Source organism: Hippocampus bargibanti, linkage group LG09, assembly GCF_051943395.1.
Source record: "Hippocampus bargibanti isolate YZ-2025 linkage group LG09, ASM5194339v1, whole genome shotgun sequence".
Taxonomy (NCBI): domain Eukaryota; kingdom Metazoa; phylum Chordata; class Actinopteri; order Syngnathiformes; family Syngnathidae; genus Hippocampus; species Hippocampus bargibanti.
This window is the reverse complement of record NC_142742.1, coordinates 18403883-18423901: the sequence shown is the minus strand read 5'-3', so window position 1 is coordinate 18423901 and position 20019 is coordinate 18403883. Positions and strand designations below refer to the sequence as shown.

The window sequence follows — 20019 nt, the reverse complement described above, 5'->3', positions numbered from 1 at the left end:
GAAACTGCTGTGGAACTGAAGGAAAAAGGTGGGTCATCCCCCTCTTCCTGGCTCAGTTCTTCAGTCACAGGCTGGTTCGATGTAGAAAAAAAGGAGGAACCTGAAAATCCAGCTGAAGTACATGAGAAAAGTTTCACGCCAGAAGATTTGCTCACATCTTCAGTAGCCCGATGGCTGGGCTTGAGAAGTGAAGAAAAATCTGACTCTGCCAAATACGATGAAAACCGAGGACAGCAGGACAGAAAAACTGTTGAGTCTTCAACCATGAGTGGATGGCTTGGCATTGGAGGTGATGAAAAAGCAGACTCTTCTGCAGAAAAAGAGAATAACGATGAAAGCAAGCTGGATGTGAAAACAGCAGCGGTCGAAAATTTCAGAGGCAGAAAGCTGCATCTCGAAATTGAAACACAAGGAGTACAAGAGAAGAAAATAAATGACATTGGGACATTGGGTTGGCTTGCAAATGGTCTGTCAACAACACTGGGGTTTGACCTGAATGACCAGGGCACCAGAGAAACAATACAAGTTAGTACAGAAGATGTGGATGTGAAACCGACAGTATATTCTTCTTGGTTTGATTTTGGGATCAGCAAGATTTTACCCTTCAGAAAAGACAACAATGAAGGTGACAAAACTGAATCCAGCACACAGTTTGACAACATTCTGCAAGGACATGTTGATTCTAATATTGAAGATACACCTGCTAACAAAAAGGATAGCGAGGTAGACAACACATCTCAGGTTGATCAAAATGCCAGCCCTCCTCAAAACCAGAGAACGGACATCAATCTTGTTCCAAATGGTAAGGAAGGAAAGAACGCATTTGACATTTCGGTACATAATCATGATGTCATCTCATTGCCTGTGCTCACTTATACGGAGTCGAGATCACCGGAGCACTCGGTGAGTGAGATTGATTCAGCAAAAGATAGTGGTGAGGAGGTGAGAAATCAGGTTGAACAAATGGTAGACAAATTTAACATGTCATGTTTAGATGATGTCAACAATGAGGAATTTAAATGTGACAGGAGAGATAAAGGCATTATTACGCCTGATGAGTCTGTCGAGCGAAGTCAAGGGCAAGAGCATGGCTTTTCACTAGCTTCTGAAACTGAAATAAAAGAATTGAAGGAAGATGACACAAAGGAGGAAGTCCACAACAAAAAGAAAAGTGATGATGTAGTCGAGCAGAAGCACGTAGAAGATAAACGAGAGGATATGGAGGAGGTAGTCAAAAAGGAGCAATTTCAAGAGGAGAGTCAGGATGAGTTTAAAACCATGGCGACACAAGAGCACGGGAAAGTTACAGACGACAACACACAAGAAGAAAAACCTCCTGAATTTAGTTCAGATCACTTGAAAAAAAGAGATGCTGAAATGAGACACGAAAAGGTCTCTGAAGAGGATGCACAAAAATGTTCCATTCACGGGAACACACCCAGTCAAAATGTCAAAGATATGGACCCCCCTTTCCTCCAAGGGAGATTTGTACCTGTGATAACCTTTTTAAAAGAACATAGCTTTGTATCTTCTCTTAGACCCCCAAAAGAAGAGAAAGAATCGAAAAATGATAGACATGAAAAATTGGATGAGGAAGAAAAACAGGACGATATAAAGACAGAACAGGAAGACTCTCCGATGACAGCGAAGCACAAAGAAACCGTGCAGAGACAAGAAAAACATCAAGAGAAGTTTCCATCCAGGGAGAAGCCTAAAATCTTTGAACTATTCCAAGTTAAGGCGCCGGAATTGTTAACACAGATGGAGCAGTTATATCACAAGACGATGGGGGAATTGATGAAGAAAGTGGAGCAGGACGGTGCGAAGCAATTAAAAGATGCAAAGAAGCAAGGAGCTCATAAGTCAATCCAGAAGGAGAAAGTCGACGACTTTGAAGATGAGAAGCAGGATGGGTTTGAACAATGGGAGAAGCAAGAGGAGATGAAAATGTTGGTGGAGAAGAACCATGAAGTGGTTGATAAATCACAAGACAAAATAGAAAAGAACAACTATAAACAGCTATTTAAGAAGGAATTAGACAATCTTGTGTGGGGCATGTTCGAAGAGCAGGACAATCCGATGACTATAGAGGACCTTGATGACAAGAAGCATGGAACACTAAGGAATTGTATGCGAAAGAAAGAAGTAGGGGCGTTTGGAGATGAAAAGCAGGAGGGGTTGGAAAGGTCGCAGAAAGGGGAGATGGTTGAGGCATTCGAGGAGAAGATGCAAAAAGTGGCTGAGTTAAATGTGGAGAACGGAGAAGAGTTTAAAGTCAAAAAGCAGCACGAGGGGGAAACGTTAGAAGAATCTATCTATGACGTGAGTGGGGATTCAGCAGAAGAATTTGAAGACAAGCAAGAAGAGTTTGAAGACAAGAAGCAAGAGGGGATGAAACAGTTTGAAGAAGTGGATCGCGGGTCAGTAGAAGGAGTAGAAGACAAGATGCATAAAGATTTTAAATATGAACAGGTGGGGATCATTTTTGATGAGGAGCTGGAAGAGGTGGGGAAGTTAGTGACATATGAAGATGATGGTGAGTCAGTAGAAGAGTTAGAAGAGAATATGAAGATGGAAAAAGTTAGGGAGCATGAAGATGCAGGTGAGTTACAGGAGTTGAATAACTATCGCCAAGGTTATTCAAATGGAATACTTGAGCAGGAAGAAATTGAAGAGAAGAGGACAGAAGGAGTAATAAAGGGGAACTGTGTGGAGGACTCAGGAGAGGTGACCCGAGAGAAGTTAACGCAAGTCGAAGAAGAGGAAAAGCAAGAGTTTAATCGGGAGCTTAAGGTAAGTGAAGACATGCAGAATGCCGGTGACTTTGTGGATACCAAGAATGTTAAGGAGGAAACGGAGAGTCTCGACTGTATGGATGAGGTGTGTGCTCAATTAGAACAAGATGAAATCATAAGAGTGAGAGAAAAACACAGTTTTGACCATGGATCAAGTCATCTGTATCATGCATCAACACTAACAGATGTTCTCTTAGCAAATAGAACACGAGAGGATGCCAAGGTCACTCTAGTGGGCGTTGAGCATGATCTAATTAGTCCATCTTTACATCAGACAGATCTGTCTGGTGAAAAAATTGACAATGCAATGGATAGTGGAGGACAATTTGACCTTCTAAAAAATGCCATTGTTCCATCAGGCCAAAGGCTTGTTATGAGACTCAAAGAGTCGAGAGAATCTCCCTCAGGGTTAGATGGAAAAACAAATAGGATGTCAGTCCCACAACCCATTCCAAGTCCTAAATATGTGCTGGGTTCCACAAAAAATATTGATAAAGACTTGCAAATAAACTTCCAGCCGCCATCTCCATCCCTGACATCGATTTCTCATTCCACTTATCTGCTTCCAAACGCAGCAAAGCCCCAGAAACCGAACCCCATGTCCAAAACCTACACGACTCTCCAAAATCACATGAGCGCAGAAGAGTCAAGTATTTTGACCGATCTATTTGGAAAGAAGAACTTAGAAATTTTGGAGGACATTCTTGGCCGTGGGGACGTTTTCACGGAAGATGTTGATCGTGATGAATCAGTATTGATGGATATCAAAGCAATTCTGCACTACCACAGGGAAATACTGTTGCCTCCAAGCACGAGCCTGTTGGATGCACCAGAAGAAGCTAAAGAAAAGACTGGAACCAGAATTGCAATTCAGAAACTAGAAATACTGCTGAAAACTGCAGACATCAATCGAGCATACACTCAAGGTACATTGCCCCAGAGACCATCTCGACTGTTAAAACTGCCACTTGGATCCCATTCAGTTCCGTAATTTGGTTTGTTTTCAATTTGCCTTGTAACCCCCGTGTTTTCCTGAATACAGCTCAGCCGAGTTGCATTGGTACATCTTGTTCGACAAACAGCAATGATAAAAAGACTATGGAGATAGTCGGGCTGAAGGTGCAGGAACAGAATGGTGAAGGCCCGGAGAAAAATCTGAAAGATGATCATCAAAGAGGAAATAAAGAAAGGTCTCTGGAGGAGAATGTTAAGATGTCTCACAGTCACACCGTACAAGCACTGTTATTGGAAGGTATGAATTAAACCCCCTCATGGCTGTCACACACAAACTAGTGAGCAGTAAATATTTAAATGGATTTTCTAGATACGAGATCACCAACCATTTTGAAAAAGAGAGCTGCTTCCTGGGTACTGAGGGAAGTCAAACTCATTTGAGTCACAGGGCAATTTGGAGTTACGTCTTCCCTTGGAGAGCCGCTATGACAGTGAAACTACAAAATTATTACTGGTACACAATAAATTAATAGATGACTAGTTTTGAAATCAGTCAAGTCAATAATAATAGTTTGCTCAAATGAGTGAAACAGGGTAACAAAATGGTTGCAACATCTCAATGTTATTTTATTATGATTTGACATTTTAGTACATATTTTAAAGAACTCCCGAGAATATCGATATAACGAGACTTTACTGTACTTCTAAAATAACAAATGTACCCCTTTATCTTCAGTAACACTTTTATTATGACACGTTATGATTAAGAATCATGAATTATCAGTTTTGTGAAGACACGGTCAATGTTAATGATTTCCTTTTCTAATAAGGGTAGACAAAAAAAAACAATCAGCATGCATCATTTTATTTAACAAAATATCTGTCAATGGTTTACATGTCTAAGACAGTGGTAGACTATTTTTAGAACAGCTACTCATGTGTTCATTGGAGGGAACCTGGTTATAGTTGCCACCTTTCTTATCTGTAAATAGGAGACACTTCTGAAAGCCTGGCGGCAAAACCACACGGAGGAAAGAAATCTGAGAATTTGACTCCCAAAAACCTTGAAATGCATTGAATGCCACCTTTTTTTAACAATTAATTCATTTCAGTGACGTGCGGTGAGGTTCATGGCTGGTGAGGCACTGACGTCATCACATTCAGATTTACAAACATATGAACTCCACAGAGTAGCTTATTCACCATTTGATTGGCAACAGTTAACGTGTTTTATTTAAAATGTCATGTCAGTATTCTTTATATACTGTTTACAAACTGTAGCATAGAAAAAAAAAGAATAAAAAAAAGTTATTATCGTGTTACCTTTACTTATAAATGAAGTCCAAGTCTCTGTCTCAATGCCAGTGAAGAAAGTCGTCCTTGATCAGTCCCGTTCCGACTGTATACATGTTTTCAGTCTTTTGTGCTGAGAATGACCGCTTCACTGATGTTGTAGTAGCTGGAATAGTGAGCACGAGCTGCAGCAACTTTGTCGCTTCAGGAATAGTTTCAATGAGATCCTTCTTGGCCAAAAAGCTGAGAAGCTGTCCAGGAGATTTACATTCATCCCTCATCGTTTGTGAGCTATACAGTCCGGTGTTGGTCTTCCTTTAATTATTATCTCCTGCTTCAATTGAAAGTCCAGTTTAGAAAATTCTTTCAATTTAGATATATAATTCACCGTTCTGAAAGTAAGGCCAAGCAACACGAAAACATGACTGGATGGTTGCAATTAACTTGCTAACTGTTTACTGTATAGCTTGCTGTCACTAATTCTATTATTCTGCAGCCGAGGAGTCGCAAGAAGAATCTAATCACCAGCGCCCCCTGTCATGAGGCAGGAGAACTGTGTGCCTCACCGATGCACACAGTTTTGATAATAATAAAATAAAATAAACACTGTAGTAGTGTTTATAATGTACAGTGACTGTACATTGTATACACGAGCTAAACTGTAGAAATTTAGTTCATATACTAAAAGCTTTTGAACAATTTAATGGCGATATGCAGAGGGTCAGCAATGCGGTCTCACTGCAGAGCAAGCCAGCACAGTTAGCATAATGATTGTGCAATCCGTGGTGAGGCACAGCCGGCTGCTGCCTCACCGCTTGTCTCCACTTAGTATTTGAACGGGAAATGTGAAAATTCAGCGATTTTGAAAAAAAAATCAAAACATGGTGAAGTTAAATGGAAAATAACGTTAAAGTACAAATCACGAAATAAATATAACTGTTTAATTTATTTTTGTCATTTAATATTTCCATGATGACAGGTGAGGCACAGCCTTACCCCCTGACTGCACGTAACTGATTCATTTTCCCTAGCACTTTATCCTTACAAGGGTCGCAAGGGATGCTGGAACTTATCCCAGCCATTTTAGGGCAGTCGGTGTTTGACGCGGAGACAAACAACCATCCGCCCTCACACTCACACCTAGGGAACAATTTAGACTGAGAGTGTTCAATCAGCCTGCCATGCATGTTTTTGAATATGGGAGGAAACTGGAGGAACCGGAGAAAACCCATTCATGCCTTGGGATAACATGCAAACGTCATACAGGGAGGTTAGTCTTTGTGTGTGACAGACACAAATTACGGAACAACTCCCGTCCCGTATTGAATCAAGACGGGACGCAACATTTAAAAATCACATTTAAAAGACGCTTTCATATTTGGGGGGGGGGGGGGGGGGGGGGTTGCCCAACGTGGTAAACATTGTCCGAAGCTTGACTGTAGTACAGTAGTATAACCCAGTCTTCTTTCTGTATAAAATGCATTCAATGTATCAATTGCTCCTGGGACCACAAAAGATTCTCGCTTATGTTTTTCCAGGTATAACCGTGAAGAATCAGGTTAATATTCATCGAATTCGGAAGCAGTCATCCCGTCAGACTGATGAAATGGACTTCGTCAAATGGATTAAAATGAAGGTACTAGTTACAGTATTTATTGATTCAGTCAGGTCCGTACCCTGGGAAGCATTCTCCTGCACGTATTGCAAAATAAGCTTGCGATTTTCTTGATCAACTCAATAGGCTGTACTTCTTTAAGAAACTGATCTTTTGATTCTTCACTCCCTCCCAGTTTCATGTACAATAGTTCTGTTTCGTTCGTGTCCGTCAACATTATTGACCTTGTGGTACAGTGACACTCTTGAAGTCAACACAAAGCAACATTGCTGTAAAGTCTCCTCTCGTAAATGTTTATTGGCGATATTCTGAAATGGATGACTGGAAAACTGTTTCGGTAAGTTTTTATTTTTCACTAATGGACTTTACGGTCGAGCGTGTGAAGTGAAGTGAACTTCAGGTTGAGTTAGCGGTTTTGTGTAACTCCGTCGGATCTATTTGTCGCTCGGCATATGGCACACACTTCTTGAGCTGACACCTGTTTCTGTTGCTGTCATTTGGAAAGCGCTACGGTCTGCCAGTGTGGCACTTTACAATTGGTGACGTTGCGGGTCGGCCATTTGTTAAGGTAGAGTACGCATGTATTTAGTTGAGCCTTGACAAGCGAGTAAAAGTTGGATATGATTGCTTATTCTGTTGTTGTAATGGTTATATTGTATGTACTGTATATTTTAACTCGCGGGTGAAGTAATCACGAAGCTGTCCTAAATGGGAAAATGTGAACACATTTGGATAAACCTCTCACCCTTGTAAAAAGATAGGTTGGTTTCGTCCGTCGTGCGGAGCAGTGGATCGGACGTTGCTTTACGGCATACTCGGCTCATTGTAATACGTACTGTAGTTATTTTGTGTTGAGTATCCCGAAATTATGAGCGAAATCGGGAATGTCGGTACACTTGTCAAGTGACGGGTTAGTAAGCAGAGAGATGGACCATCAGTCGACTGTTGAGACCTATTGCGGCGTTGCGATAGAGAAAGTCAAAGATGTACGTTTTGTGGCCGGGTTCGTTAGCATTTCCTGCTAGCGGTGCACAGCTGACGAAGTGTTGTCACCGAGCACGGTGTTTTATTGCATTTTAGTGTTGCATATTCCAACCGCGACGACTTGTTGCAGTCCAATTTTCCCAGGACATTGTGTGGTTGAATCCTGCCTTTTTACATTTTTTTTGGTAGAATTTAAAAAAATAAAAGACGTGACTGCTAATAGTTAGCCTTTTGGTCAAGTTAATCTCGTGTAAACAAAAACATAGACGACTGTTTTTGGTTGGTTTTTGTATTCATTAAAAATACATTGGTCTTTAATGTTATATTATTGCTGTTTAGTAAACGTCTCAACCACATGTGTGGGCAAGAAACACTTTATTATTTAAGTGTTTTTTGAGCAGTGTGACCCCAAGATGCAATGTAAACGTGTCCGGTTGACTTCAAATGTAACCTTCCCACAAGCGTCGAATGCAATGTCCAAATGTGAATTGTTTCACTACTTTATGCACAAATGTGTGTTCTCTGGAGAAAAGTCGAATAGTTAAGTTCGTCACGGTTTTCTTTTCTTTCATTTTTAGTACCCCTTTTACCCACTACTGCATTATGCCTTTCAATGACTCGTCCAGTATGCTCATGACTAAAATCTCAGTCGCAATTTTTATCTGACAATATCCATCTTTAAGCCTCAACTGGCAAGTTGGTGTTTGGTGAATTGTTTACTGCCGCTTTGGTCTAATTCTGTCAGGGGTGTTTAACTAACATTTTTACTTGAAACAGAAAACTAATTGATTAATAGATCAAACGCCTGTTTGTGAATTAAGTTGTAGGGTTTATCGTTGGAGAACAGCGGGTTGCCCGTAAATGACTGAAAAATGAAGCTCTTGGCCAGGTGCATTCAAAGGCATAGAAAAGGTCAACATGATTTATTTTGTAAATTTCAAATTCATGTTCTGTTCATTGTGTTATGTCAGCCGAAAGTATCCCTACTTCGTGAATGTGCTCTCTATGCCAAGTATGGATATTCAGCAAATTTGTAAGTAAAAACCTCAGCTCCAAAGAGACGGCTGGAACTTGCATTAGAGGGATCTATTCAGGCTGACATTAGGAGGTGACATGATGATTAGAATGAACACTGCAAAATTATGCTAATAACTTTATTTTTCTTTTTTTTAATGCTCACACCAGGTTGTGTCATCCCTGCCTGATGGCATGAGGCCTGGGCCTGATCTCTATGGAATCCCATGGGAACTAATTATCATCTCCAGTCTGGTGGGGGTGGCGACGTTATTGTTCAGTTGCAGATGCTACAGCTCTGTAAGTATGCCGGACATGTACACACAAATAATGGATGGTTATTTTGTTACGTTTAATGCTTTATTTATTATAATTTTGGTTTTTTGAAATGCAACATTTGGTCGGGTATTTTACTTATAAAACAATATTTTTAATGATTATCAATGAAGATTTTCCCCATTTTATCACAGGTCAAAAGCAGATTGTATCTACGTAAGTTTCCATTTCCTTGAATTGTTTAGTGAGTACTAGTGTTCTAATTTCATGGACAGAAACATATAATAAAAATACTGCTTGCAAATGTACTGCAAATACCCAATTTTACCATTACTAGGTAAAGAATGGTGGATGGCTGAGCAGGTTGCACTGCTACTTGAAGAGAAGTGTGAAGTCCTAGAAACTCTCAGTAAATGTCAACAAGAGGTCCGCACTCTCATTGCAATTTGATTCTTTTTTTGTAATCCTTGACTTTTGTATTCATCTGACTCTTCAAAAGCAGTTCTTTCATTTGTCTTTTATGTTTATTTATAGCATGATGAGCTGGAGTACTCACTAAGTGAAAGTGGCGCCTTAGCTCAAACACATGAAATCGATCTGGAGGTAAGGCAGAGCTTATAAAATGAGTAAAAGACAATTGACTGTACATGTTTTTGAAGCAGTTTGGTATCAATAACATGAAATGCATTCATTGTTTGGCGGTTTTGCGGTTGGCAAAACTATTGTATTATTGTCGGCAAACGTTTTATGCAGTATGCTTGTACAGCAAATAGTTTATGGATATTATAATCCAAACAAATTTGTTTCCAATTTGATTATATTTACAAGCATTCATTTGAAATATGAGCTGTAAATGAGTCATTACTCATTAAGTATTTGCCATATTATTATTACTGTACAATCAAACAAAACTGTTGATCTTTTTAATCTTCGGTAAATCTCGTTTGTGATTTCTGGCTCATCCAGGCCAGAGCCCAACAGTTAGACCTCGCAAAAACTCATCTAGAAGAAAATCTTCAAGAACTAAAGGATCAATTGGATCAGCAGATAATCCACCGAAAAGAACAGGAAGAAAAGGTACGATAGTACAGTGTGGTAAGAACAGCTGAAGAGGAACAAGGGTGGAGGAAAGTGATGTTGTTTGTGATGCTATTGTATTTATATTCCTTTAAGGTCACACTCCTAGAGCAGAGCATGGAAAGAACACAGGAGGAAACCAAGGAGCTCCAATCACAAGAACAACAGGTGATTTTTACATCTCATTAAATATTGTCAGCACTTTGCTGGTATAGTTGTCATCTGATCTCTCTGTATCTGCATGAATGTTTTCTTGAAAATGTACCGGTAGTTGTTTTCAAGGTTGCCAGAAGAAATAGGCTTACCAGAGATGTTTACACATTTCACTAAAAAGTTATGTGATAGATCTTCAATTGTTAAAACAGACTTTTCCCAAATAAGAAATGTTGAAAGAAGCTGCAATCAATGTGTGTGCAGTATGCTGTATTCTGCTTCAGTCCTGCCTCTAGCTTCAGGTCCCTGCCTCCACTAATGTTCTTCCTGTTTTTCATCCATCGCCACTCCTTCTCTTTCCCCTCCCAAGGCTCAAACAACAATTAAGGTGTACAATATGAACAGTGAGAGACTACTGCGGAATCAAGAAACAGCTGGAGAAGAAAACCGCCTGCTCAAGGAGAGCAACACACAGGTGAGACAAAATATGTGCTGATTTAGCTCTTCGTTCTATGATGAAGGGGTTGATAAGATAAAGTAGCGAAAGATGTTTCCAGACATCTCATTCCTGTAATGTCAGTGTTTACCTTGCCATCTCAATTACAGGCGGTACTGGTATTGTCTTCCTATCCTCTTTTTCTTGTGTAGTTAAGCCAACAGGTTGAGGGATGGGCTGAGCGAGTGAGTGAGCTGGAGGAGGAGATGAGAAGGTATGAATTGGCCCACAGCGCAATGGTACACGATGTGGCCAACAAGGATGAACGTATTATGGTATGGCTGCTCGGACATGAACAATAACTAACATAACTGGCTTCAGCTAACGTCTTTGTAACAAGCACATTTTGCTTTCAGTCCCTCACTGATCGGCTGCTGGGGATGAAAGCTTGGGATGCTGATCTAGAAGAAGATGGAGGTGATGAATCCAAGGGAGCCACAGGAAGAGCAGAGAGAAATGGAAAAAATGACAGAAACAATTCCGAAATCCATCTCCAGAAAGTCCAAAAGCTTATTTATGCTGCTAAAGTAAGTAATGGACTTGACTGAAGCACATTTGAGTATTTTTGTAATTTTGCAGAACACAAATGCTTCACGAAGTACAATTTTAATGTACCCGTACTTGGCTTCATTTATATTTAATGTACTGTAAGAAAAACCTTCTTTTGTCCAAATGGATTGTAATTTAGAGCGGCAAAATTATAAAAAATATATAGATATAAACATTAAAAATGGGTGAGTCTGGATAACCCTAACGTGTCATTGTTTGTCTGTGTAGCTCAATGCAGACCTCAAATCAGTTGATGAAGACAAGGACAGAGTGTTTGCCAAACTGAATGATGAAGTCAAAGCCAAGCAGGACCTAGAAGGTCGGTTCTCATCTCAAAGATTTATTGTGCCCACCACTAACCCGACAAGTTATGCATTCTAACATTTACCAACATTTTTTGAAATTGAGGGCTACTTATTAATAATAATAATAATAATAATAATGATACATTTCATTTATAAGTATTTTGCAGAAAGAGACAAGGGGTCGTGTCATGCATTTTTGAATTTATTTAGGGCTTTACGTCACAGCAGGACAGATGACTGAAAAGTCAGATACATGACAACATGATGAGACAATGATACAATCTGTTATTTAGTCTCGAAATTCTCCACCGCGTGTGCATTTTCTTGTAGTGAGCATTAAAGAGTTGGAGAATGATCAATTATCTATGCAAGCCGACACTGAGCACTACAGCGAACAGGTAGTTCAACTCAACCCAAATGTGTCTGCTATTGTCAAATTCTATATTAATATGCCTTGTTTTAATACTGCTCAGGTTCAGCGACTACAACAGAAACTTCAGATTATGACTGAAATGTACCAAGAAAATGAGCTCAAACTACACAGGTAGTGACACTTGTGTTTAATTGAGGAGTATTGTTGTTTTCATTGAGTTTTCTATTTGTTGCAGATTGCTGACAGTGGAGGAAAAGGAACGTCTGCAGAAAGAAGACAAATTGAACAAAGCTGATAAAAACATTGCTTTGGCAATGGAAGAACTCAACAACTACAAGTAGGTAGTCCTGCAAAGTATATTTGAAGCATTGTCAAAAGTGAGGACATTCAACACGGCCGCCTCTCTTCAGGCTTAGGGCCGGGGAGATGGAGGATGAGCTGGAGAAAACCAAGCAGTCGTATCAGACGCAGATATCAGCCCACGAGAAGAAGGCGCACAACAATTGGGTTTGTATTACAGAATCTCGTTGCGATTAAATCAAATATATTCGTGTATACACCTCATTGTGGGTTCCCCCTTGGCTGTAACTGATCCCCATTGACACGAGGAATGTCTGATTTTGTTTGTGTACAGCTTGCAGCACGGGCAGCAGACAGAGAACTATCAGACATCAAGAGAGAAAACGCCCTGCTCAGGCAAAAGTACGCCTCACCAATGAATTCATGCAAGCCACCTTCTCCATCACCCGCTCCAACACACTACACCTCTTTTTATTTGTTTTCAAGTTTTTGTAATGTACGTATCAGATGGTAATTTTCCCAATGAACTTGAATTGTTGTGTATGTTTATAGGCTTACAGACACACAGTTTAAGTTGGATGCCCTTGATAGAGAGCCATTTACCATGGAAAGCCTGGCCAGGCCTTTACCTTTCCGAGGTCAGCGAAAACACCCACACAAAGTAGAACAAAGTATTATCTACACTTTGTCAAAATTGTTGGTGCCCTTTTGAAAATGAAAGACAAATGTCATGAAAATCAGATGTCGCAGAAATGGTTTCATTCATGAATTTTCCAATCCGCTTAATCGTCCCAAGGGTCGCGGGAGACAATTTAGAGTGTTCCATCAACACATATGGCATGTTGATGGAACAGTCTACATCAGAGGTGTCAAACTCATTGTTTGTTACAGGCCACTTTGTAGTTACGGTTTCCTCTCGAAGGCCGTTATGAATTTGGAGTAACCTTTGGAATGTTTCATCTCACCCACACATTACATACTGAAGGCACAACAAATGAATAATTGGTTTTCAAATCTGAAGTCAAGAATAATGACTGTTACTGTGGTTTACATACGACAATTTTAAATTTTGGACGTTAGCAGGCATCATGGCTCTTGACATGCTTGATTTGCGTTTGTGGGCCGAATAAAATGATCTGGCGAGCCAGATTTGGCCTGTGGGCCTTGACGTTGACACCTGTGCTCTAAATTGTCCCTTGGGTTGAGTGGGATGGCAAGTGTTTGTTCTTCTGAGCTGGCAACCGGTTAAGGGTGTCCTCTGTCTGCTGCGCTAAGACAAGTGGGATAGGCTCCATACCCCTTGCAAACCCCTATGAGGATAAGGAAATGGATTTACTTATGTCTTTATTTCTGTTTATTTATGTCTTTGCTTATTTATGTGTTTTTTTGTTTATTTATTTCATTGTCTTTATGTTACTTCCGGGTTGTGTGAACGCTGGCGTGTGTAGCTGCTGCTGCTCACCCGCAGAAAAAATATCCTGTGACTGTAATGTGTCCTTGAGAGATTTTAAAGGCGCTTATAAATGAAAAGTAATATGATTATTATGATAAGTCTTTAATTTACTGATTTTAGTTTCCGGCAAATTGATGCATGTCAAATCTTTTCGGTGACACATAAACTGGAAAGTAACTTGAACACAACTGTATTTCTTTAATTTTGCTTCTGATCCCCTGAGATAATTTTCACTTTTGCATTCTTCGATCCCTGGCTCGTCCCAATTTAGATGACTTGTCATCCCCTAATTGGCCAACTGACTGATTACAAGATTGAAGACTCCAGTCATAGTAATAAGAGGACCTATCTCGGTTGAACATGTCCCCATCGTAAAATTATTTCCCATCTTTTCTTGGATTGGATTGGATTTGCCTTTATTAGTCTCACAGTGGAGAAATTTACATTTCACAGCAGCAAAGTGATGAAAGGAGTGAAAGTAGAAAAACAAAATACATGAGCTTCTGGAAAGGCAGCCACTCTCGCGGCGCCGTCTTGAAGTCAAAAGAACAAAAAACAAACTAAATAACAAATAATATGACAGCATAGAGACAATATGACAAATCAAAGACACAGAGAGACATTCATTCTTCAGGACTTGCTGTACCCTCTTTGTGATGACATGAAGCAGTTCTAGATGAAAGAGGAGAGGATCAAAGTGTCTCCACCAGTGGATCAGGGACATCATGGTGGAATGTGCACGTCGACTACAAGCTAAATGTTGAAAGCAAACACGCAGCTGTAGCATCCATTGACGAAAAGAGATTGTCTCACATCTCCTGTTCCACATAAATCTGCTTCAATTCCAAGCCGCAACAGTTCCACATACGCTTCGGCGCTCTGCGCTGATGCTCCTTTCTTCTTATCGCGGGTTCCTCAAGCCATGCATCCATCCAGCCGCGGACTGTCCAACAGCACTGACCTTTCCGCTAAACAAAGCGGGGCTGTGAAGATGCTGCCCATTTGAACCACATTTCAAAGGCAATATCTGCTTTTCACAAGTGAATTTGTGTTTACAAATGTTTGTCACTTCCATGTTTATTTCTGTGACCATTGTGTGACTATTCAATTGCAAGAGGGGTACCAACAATATTGTCCATCTGTAAATCCTCTGTAAAGATGTCTTGGATGTTGAATTCAAGTTTAGCTCTTCTACTCTTCCAGCTGAAAGATTGCCTTTTGGTCCTTCTCCTCTGGGTCGACCTGCGTCTGAAAACCGAGCTTTACTCTCATCTCCCACATTTCTTGAAGGACCTTTAAACAGACTGTCCCCTCGAGGTATGTCTCCCCAAATAAATAAATTAATAATAATAATAAATAAAATTAAAATAAAGGCAAATCCAAATACACTAGACAGACACAAAACCATGGCCACTTTATATATCAACACATACATAAAGGGATGTAGCAGGTATTCTGCTTTTAAGCGACACAGTCGGACAGATATTCATTCAACGCAACATTTGTTGTGGTTGATTTTTGCAATTGTGTGAAGTAGCTGCTTGATGCTGAATGCTATGACTATGAATGTTGTTCTTTTTTCACTCATGCCTCGACTCCACACAGCTTTCATGATGCAATATGGGTGTACACCACTGCAGACTGTTATGAGCCTTTTACATAATCAACAGTTCCATTAAAACCTCATTGACGCTGTCAATCAAACGACAACCTAACAAATCATATTTCAAATGCCATTCACTTAACCACTGTGATTTTATGTTACTGGGTAACTGGAAATGGACTTCAGTGATAGCTCTACTCACAACTGGCTCTTCGTCTGAGATTTTCATGTTAAAAAACACCTTAACAGGAAAATATATATGTGAGAAGAGTCATTGCGCAATGTTGCGTGCAGTTAACATGAGTTCTCATAGCAACAAACTGCCTTCTTCATCAATGCATGAGGTGCCAATCACATTTCCTCTGTCAGGCTGCTGATGACATCACTGGCTCAGTCCAGGACCATAGCCAGTTGAGGACCCAAGGCATACATACCCACCCCCTCAACGTACATTGAATCATCCATGATATGAACATCCAATTTGAAATCAGTTTCTGATGCTAGATTACTTGTTTTGATTATTATGTTGTTTAATTGGGCGTTGTGAAAAAAAATTACAAGTAATTTCATGCGTAGATATTACACAAGTGTGTGCGTGTAGGCAATAACTGGTCATGTTCCTGACACATTTTTTTTTTTACAAATTAGAAACATTGAGCAATCCACGAATTTATCTGCAAAGAGGTGATTGGTTGTTGTGACACGCATTGTACGTTAAACGAAGGGATCTTGACATGGAGTTGTTGAGAATTTAACAAATGCATGCTTTTCAATTATTTCATGCATGTTTCAAGTTTCATCAGACACAGAAGCTGCAAGCACAAAATAAGCATGGATTTTTCATGGAAAAGAACAATAAGGAATTATTTATTCCTTATTGAGAAATTTCTCATACTATGTTTTAAGGATTATTTTTCCCATCTTATTCTCCTTCCTTCCACTCCACATGCAATTGTGTCCGCTGTCTTCACGCCAACCTTGTGCCATGTCCCGCCATGGCTGTTTCTGCAGGAACTCGTGGTCCAGTAGAGCCGCCCGGTGCTCACGTGGAGCTAGAGCAGAGTGGTGGCGCGCACTCAGACAGCGGCTCCATCTCTCCGTCGTGGGAAAGAGATCGCAGGGGACCCCCAATGGGAGCCCCCGGTCCATTTCCCTCTCAAGGTGTGTTTTAGAAAGGATCAGGACATTTAGGAATTTCGTGTAATCCTTCCAATAAGTTCGGATTTCCTTCAGCCTCCATTAAAGGGGGCATGTATTTTTATTGTGTTTTTTGTTCTTTAAAAAAAAAAACAATCATGGCCATCAGGTTGGATTTAGCAAAACTTGCAGTTATGCAATTTACAACACTTGTTTCTTGTCAACAAATTAAAATAAAGTGCAGAGAGTGAAATTTTACAGCTTGTTTCTGACTGAATAAAATTGGACAGTTGTGCATAAAATGTCACAATATTAACTCATATCAATATGAAGTTGCCTGATCAAAAATAGAAACATTGCATCAGACAATTTAGCGGCACTAGCACCGTGATTGACTAGCTAGCATGTCCCACCTCACAGTTCAGGGGTGTGCATGGTTGATTCCGTGTCTGGCCTTCCTGTATGGAGTTTGCATGGTCTCCCCGTACCTGTGGGTTTGCTCTGGGTACTTTGGTGGCCTCCCACAATCCAAAAACAAAAACATGCATGGCAGGTTAATGGAACAGCAAATTTGTCCCATGATGTGTGTTGTATTGTATATACAGTAAAGTCTCGTTATATCGATATTCTCGGGAGTCGGAAAAAATATTGATATAACCGGACTATCGATATATCCGATCCTGCGGCATGTAAATTTTCTCCTTGCGTTCATAGAAATTGTATCGTAATAAGCAGTACTATCGATATAACCGATATAACGAGACTTTACTGTAGTCTCGAAAGCCTGTTGACGGTCTGACCAAATGACTGACTTCAAAACCTTCCGTGATTAAAATCTCTTCTCGCTGTCCACTTCCATTTCGCATTCTCTTGCTCAGGCTATATGTTTCCTGAACCCGGAGGTCCAATTTACAGGAGGCCTGTTCCTCCCCCGGGAGTGATGGCTCCTCTGCCACCTCCAGGTCCACCTTTTTCCCATACAAGAGGTCTTCTTAATTCTGGGCCCCTGGGACCCGTTCACTCCTCAGACCCAACAGGTGACCACTCCTCCTTTCATTTTCCTCTAAGCAGACATATTCCCCAGCGGACTCATGTTATGCGCTAGGACGTGTTTCTTTGTCATTCCAGATGATACAAACAGAGAAAACAGCCTTGGACACGAGCATGATCATAGAGTGGTTTGTTTTTACGTCTGTGCTGGAGAGCAAACTTTTTAAATCTAAATTTAATTTCTGCAAATTTTTGTGATGTTGGATATTTTTCATTAGCCTATTCCCAGTGATCGAAGGACTCCTCCTGAGCTGGCTTTAAGAAGGGGGACGGCACCACCTTCTGGACCGCCAATGGGCCCCATCGATGGCCCATTTCCTCGAAGAGCACCCTTTACACCTCCTGATTTCTTTCCTCCCAGAGGGCCCGGAGGACCTCCCATGATGCCAAGTTAGTAGTCATGTTCCGATTGGACTATGATCATAGCGAACCAAGTTTGCTAGGCTTACTCTCTTGCAACCCTCCCACTCTAGTGTTTGCTCCTCGGCCAGGGATGATGTTCCCTCCTCGCTTTGCTCCAGGGGGCCCTCCGCCTCTTCCTCACCCACTTTCATATGGTCCCCCAATGCGGCCTCCTCCACCAGATGGCCTTCCGCCTCCCTCTGTGGGTCCTCCCGTGACCCAGGAGATCTTCCCACACATACCACGCAGCCAATCACAAGATGAGCAAACATCCGCTCCTTAAGGTGCCATTCTCACCACATTTGATTTTCACTTGTTCAGAGAGACGCTGCTAATGGGGAAGCATCATTCCTGGAAGAATACCCAAATAGTCAATCATGAATGTCATTTGGATGGACGGTACTTGAGATTGCAGCTGGTTCTGATAACGGTAGCTATATTTCAGCATGTGTTTTTGTCATGTACTTCGACATTTGGGACATGACTGAATGATAGCCAATCCAAGATGCTTTCGGTAATTAATCTTGTGATTCGTGTTGCTCATTCATCAATGCTGCATTTCATCCGTCAACCCCATTGATCTTGATCGGGGTCTTGAGTGAGCTGTTGCCTCACCCAGTTGACTTTGGGCAAAAGGCTCGTAACACCTCAAACTTGGCCCAAGCCAATCACGGGGCATAGAGACAAAATAAATGAGTTTCAGTCACATTCACATTGATTGATTCAATCGTGTACCTAATGTAGTTGTTTTTAGAGTGGGGGACTGGTGGGGTGGGACGGGGAGGGTTGTAGAAAACCCAGGCATACACATCTAGCACATGCAAACGGCACATCAAAAGGAGGTGAAATTCAAGCCCAGAACTTTGATTGTGACAAATCAACAAATGCTCCCCCTACTGCTCTCTTCCACAATCATCGGCAGAAAATGAACCACCCAGTGTCGTTTAAAAAATAATAATAGCAAAACAAAAAATAAAACGAAGTGCAAAATGTAGTAAATGGGTGTGTACTTGAATATTTCTTCCAGTTCTAGTCTATGAAATCCATTCTTCAGGCCTATAAGAATCTACAAATACTTGACTCGGCCTGTTTTTATGTTTCATAGTGATTTGATGTAGACTGTGATGAAATTCCTGGAAACAAGAAAAAATCAGCCTTGTCATTTTACGGTCTGTATTGATCCTGAATTATTTTGTGAATATTTATTACATCACAATTTATGTGAGCATATGGCTAAAGAAACAAAGGGTTGCCAAAAAAAAGAAGGCGCTAAACAATTAAATACATTCTGAAACGTTATTGGTGTCACAATGGCATTTTGTTTTGCACAACGGTTTAAAGGACAACCGACACCATTTTTTTGTTTCCTAGCTGACATCCGAAAAAAGTTTTATAGCGTCTAAAATACCCATAACATGCAGGCTGATATTTTAGTCAAATGCAAAACACCAATAAAAATGACTTAGTGTCTCAAAACTGCCACAAAATGAGCTCGGATCTGGGCAGATTCAGAAAGTCCCGCTCCCTTGTTCGTGACGTCACTATTGGTCACACACTGCCTTGCTCCAGAATCAAAACAATGGCTTCAGAGTGTTCAGATTCGGAGTAGATGCTTTCTTGTTACTCATCCAGTTATGAATATGATTCAGATAGTTCTGAAGAGGAAAGCATAAATGTTTGCAATTGACTAAAGAAGTCCTTCCATATCAATTTGAGCCATCTGGACTCCAATGTAGCGCCCATAAAATGCACAAGATGGCGCACAAGCTCCGTTGGAAATGGGCTGATTTGTCCGCTGGGAATTTGTGTAAACTTACACCTTCTTTATGTGTGTTCCCGCAATTGGCTGCGACACACAACGATTCACCATCGCATTATTTAGGTAGTTTTCCTTCCAATCAACACGGTGTTTTCAGATGAAAAAAAGTACCCAAAATGCATTGTGTGTTGCTTTCTCAGTCACGGGCGTTCCCTCCGTGACGTCACTTCGGGCATCGTTATCAACTCGAAAACAAGACTTCCTGAATATTCAGCGCGAGTCTTACACCATAAAATATAGCTATATGCGGTGGAATCTTTGTAAAATGCGCCCAGTAGAAGTCATTTGAAGTGATTTTACAAATTATGGACGCAACTTGCCCGGAGGTGTCGGTTGTCCTTTAACAGAGTTTATGATAGACTAAATAAATT

At 40.7% G+C, this 20019-nt stretch overlaps 1 protein-coding gene across 2 annotated transcripts; it reads left to right on the top strand.

Moving 5' to 3' along the window:
- Positions 1-828: 828 nt before the first annotated feature.
- On the top strand, positions 829-19128 carry mia2 (MIA SH3 domain ER export factor 2). 2 transcript variants are annotated; one of them, XM_089004125.1, is made up of 25 exons: positions 839-3721; positions 3838-4047; positions 6581-6678; positions 8827-8955; positions 9126-9147; positions 9269-9357; positions 9466-9534; positions 9898-10008; positions 10105-10176; positions 10532-10636; positions 10810-10932; positions 11014-11184; positions 11435-11525; positions 11842-11909; positions 11985-12055; positions 12120-12221; positions 12295-12391; positions 12519-12586; positions 12737-12822; positions 14841-14954; positions 16252-16401; positions 17256-17414; positions 17506-17555; positions 17646-17817; positions 17901-19128. In XM_089004125.1, the coding sequence occupies exons 1-25, from the start codon at positions 964-966 to the stop codon at positions 18110-18112; spliced, it is 5397 nt and encodes a 1798-aa protein (XP_088860251.1). In that variant the 5' UTR covers positions 839-963; the 3' UTR covers positions 18113-19128. The 2 variants fall into 2 exon arrangements, with proteins under 2 accessions (XP_088860252.1, XP_088860251.1); XM_089004126.1 differs by lacking the exon at positions 14841-14954 and having other exon boundaries at positions 829-3721.
- The last annotated feature ends 891 nt before the right edge of the window (positions 19129-20019 follow it).